The 1,961-nt window shown below is 37.7% G+C and overlaps 1 protein-coding gene across 1 annotated transcript in view; it reads left to right on the top strand.

Annotated features, from left to right (window-relative positions):
* Positions 1-1,290: 1,290 nt before the first annotated feature.
* Positions 1,291-1,961, top strand: part of LOC105179596 (putative glycine-rich cell wall structural protein 1) — a gene marked incomplete in the record, with an annotated part of 999 nt that continues 328 nt past the window's right edge. Inside the window, 1 exon segment of the mRNA XM_011103233.2 lies at positions 1,291-1,923. Coding sequence (XP_011101535.1) covers positions 1,425-1,923 — 499 coding nt within the window.

Genomic DNA, 1,961 nt, shown 5'->3' with positions numbered 1-1,961 from the left:
CTTAAATAGTTGAAAAGTGTTCTTGTTTGTTCGAGCGATGAAGTTCCCGGTGAAGAACACGGCCATATTGTGCAAAACAACCTCGATGTGTAATTTGTTGTTTGGATGCTAAATGTGCAAGTTTTTCTGAAAAATACATTAATTTGTCTCAAAATACGGTCTGACCGTGTTTAATTTTTTATTTTAAAAAATAAATAAATATAATGATAAAATTGCCCCTATAGACTAAGTTATCTGTCGGCCACATTACCATTTTTCAGCCATATTTCCAGAGAGAAATAGTTGGATGGATCAGATTGAGACAAAAACTAAAGTTTAGGGACACTAAAGTGAAAAAATGAACTTGAGTAACTAAAATGCTTCTAAATACAAACTTAAGAGATCGATTATTCTATTTACCCGACACAAATTGTATCGTATTTATAATGAAATATATATTATATATTTAAATCCTACAGTATTTTTGATACGATATTCCACACATCTTTTGATTCAAAGTTTTTGTATGTATAGGTTTAGTGAAATGTCGACGATAAATAAGTAAACTACATCAGTAGTGAAATTCAATTACATCGTGCTGATATGATGTGTTATTTATAAATAAAATTCAGTATTTGTATTATATTTGATGCATATGAAAATTTTCTCTTATATTCTATTAATAGTATCATGTTTCAATATAAAAAATCTCATATCCTATTATTTTATCCATATTTATTATTATTTTTTTTCTTTATTCGAACTTCCTATACTAATAAAACTCTTTCCTAAAGATGAAATTTTTTGTCAAATTTGTCTTCAATTTAATATGTATATATATATATATAATGTGATGTTTACTAACTTGCAACTATAATGCTTTGTAATAACTAAATCTAATCTCATCTAATTAATCAAGTTATTTGACTTGTAATCTATATAAATATACATATATATATATATATATATATAAAAGTGATGAAATGTGAAAAGAAAACAAAGTGGGAAATGCAGATGTAGAGGCATTGATTGGTCCTGCCCTTCCTCAAGTCAAAGTGGGACAAAACTTTATTGTCCTAATATGAGAATTTGCATGAGAAAAAAGATGGACAGGGAGTCGTCCACTCCACCACCATTCCCCATACCCCCCCAACCACACCACTATCTCTTTTCTAGCTCTTGTAATGAATCCCATTAGACACGTTTACATTTTTGTCAATCTTTGTAATTTAATGAAATATACTCAATCAAGAAGCTACTAGAAAGCCATGCAACTTTGCTAAAGTTGAGGTTGTGTACTCCTATAAATAGGGACCTTACACCAACGTTTTTGTGCATGAGTGAATTACAATTTGAAGTACTACACATTCTCGAGATAGGCAAGAGTTGATATATTTTTGGGTAATATATATTGTTGCTACTAGTATATTGTGTGTGTTTGGAAAATGGCCCGGCATTTGAAGGTTGTGAGTGTTGCATTCTTGGTCATGTTGTTTGTGGACCTTGCATTGGGAGCTAGGGTCGGGAAGGCAGTGGGGAAGGGAGGAGGTGGAGGAGGAGGAGGTGGTGGTGGTGGAGGTGGTGGTGGGGGGAATGGGTCAGGTTCAGGGTATGGGTCGGGGTATGGCTCTGGGAGTGGCTCTGGATATGGAGCTTCGGATGATGATGGGGAGTATTATGAGAAAATTGGAGCTGGTGGAGGGGGAGGAGGTGGTGGCGGTGGTGGAGGAGGAGGAGGGTCTGGTATTGGTTCTGGGTCTGGATATGGGTCTGGATCCGGGTCTGGGTATGGATCAGGGTACGGGTCGGGTGGAGGTGGAGGAAAAGGTGGGGGTGGTGGAGGTGGAGGTGGCGGAGGCAAAGGAGGAGGTGGTGGTTCAGGGAATGGTTCGGGCTCAGGATATGGAAGTGGTAGTGGCTCTGGATATGGAAGTGGAAGTGGGGGTGGGAAGGGGGGCGGGGGGGGAGGGGGAGGGGGGGGA

This window comes from Sesamum indicum, unplaced genomic scaffold (assembly GCF_000512975.1).
Source record: "Sesamum indicum cultivar Zhongzhi No. 13 unplaced genomic scaffold, S_indicum_v1.0 scaffold00177, whole genome shotgun sequence".
Classification (NCBI taxonomy): domain Eukaryota; kingdom Viridiplantae; phylum Streptophyta; class Magnoliopsida; order Lamiales; family Pedaliaceae; genus Sesamum; species Sesamum indicum.
Note: the sequence above shows the minus strand (reverse complement) of the source record. Positions and strands in the feature narration are given on the sequence as shown.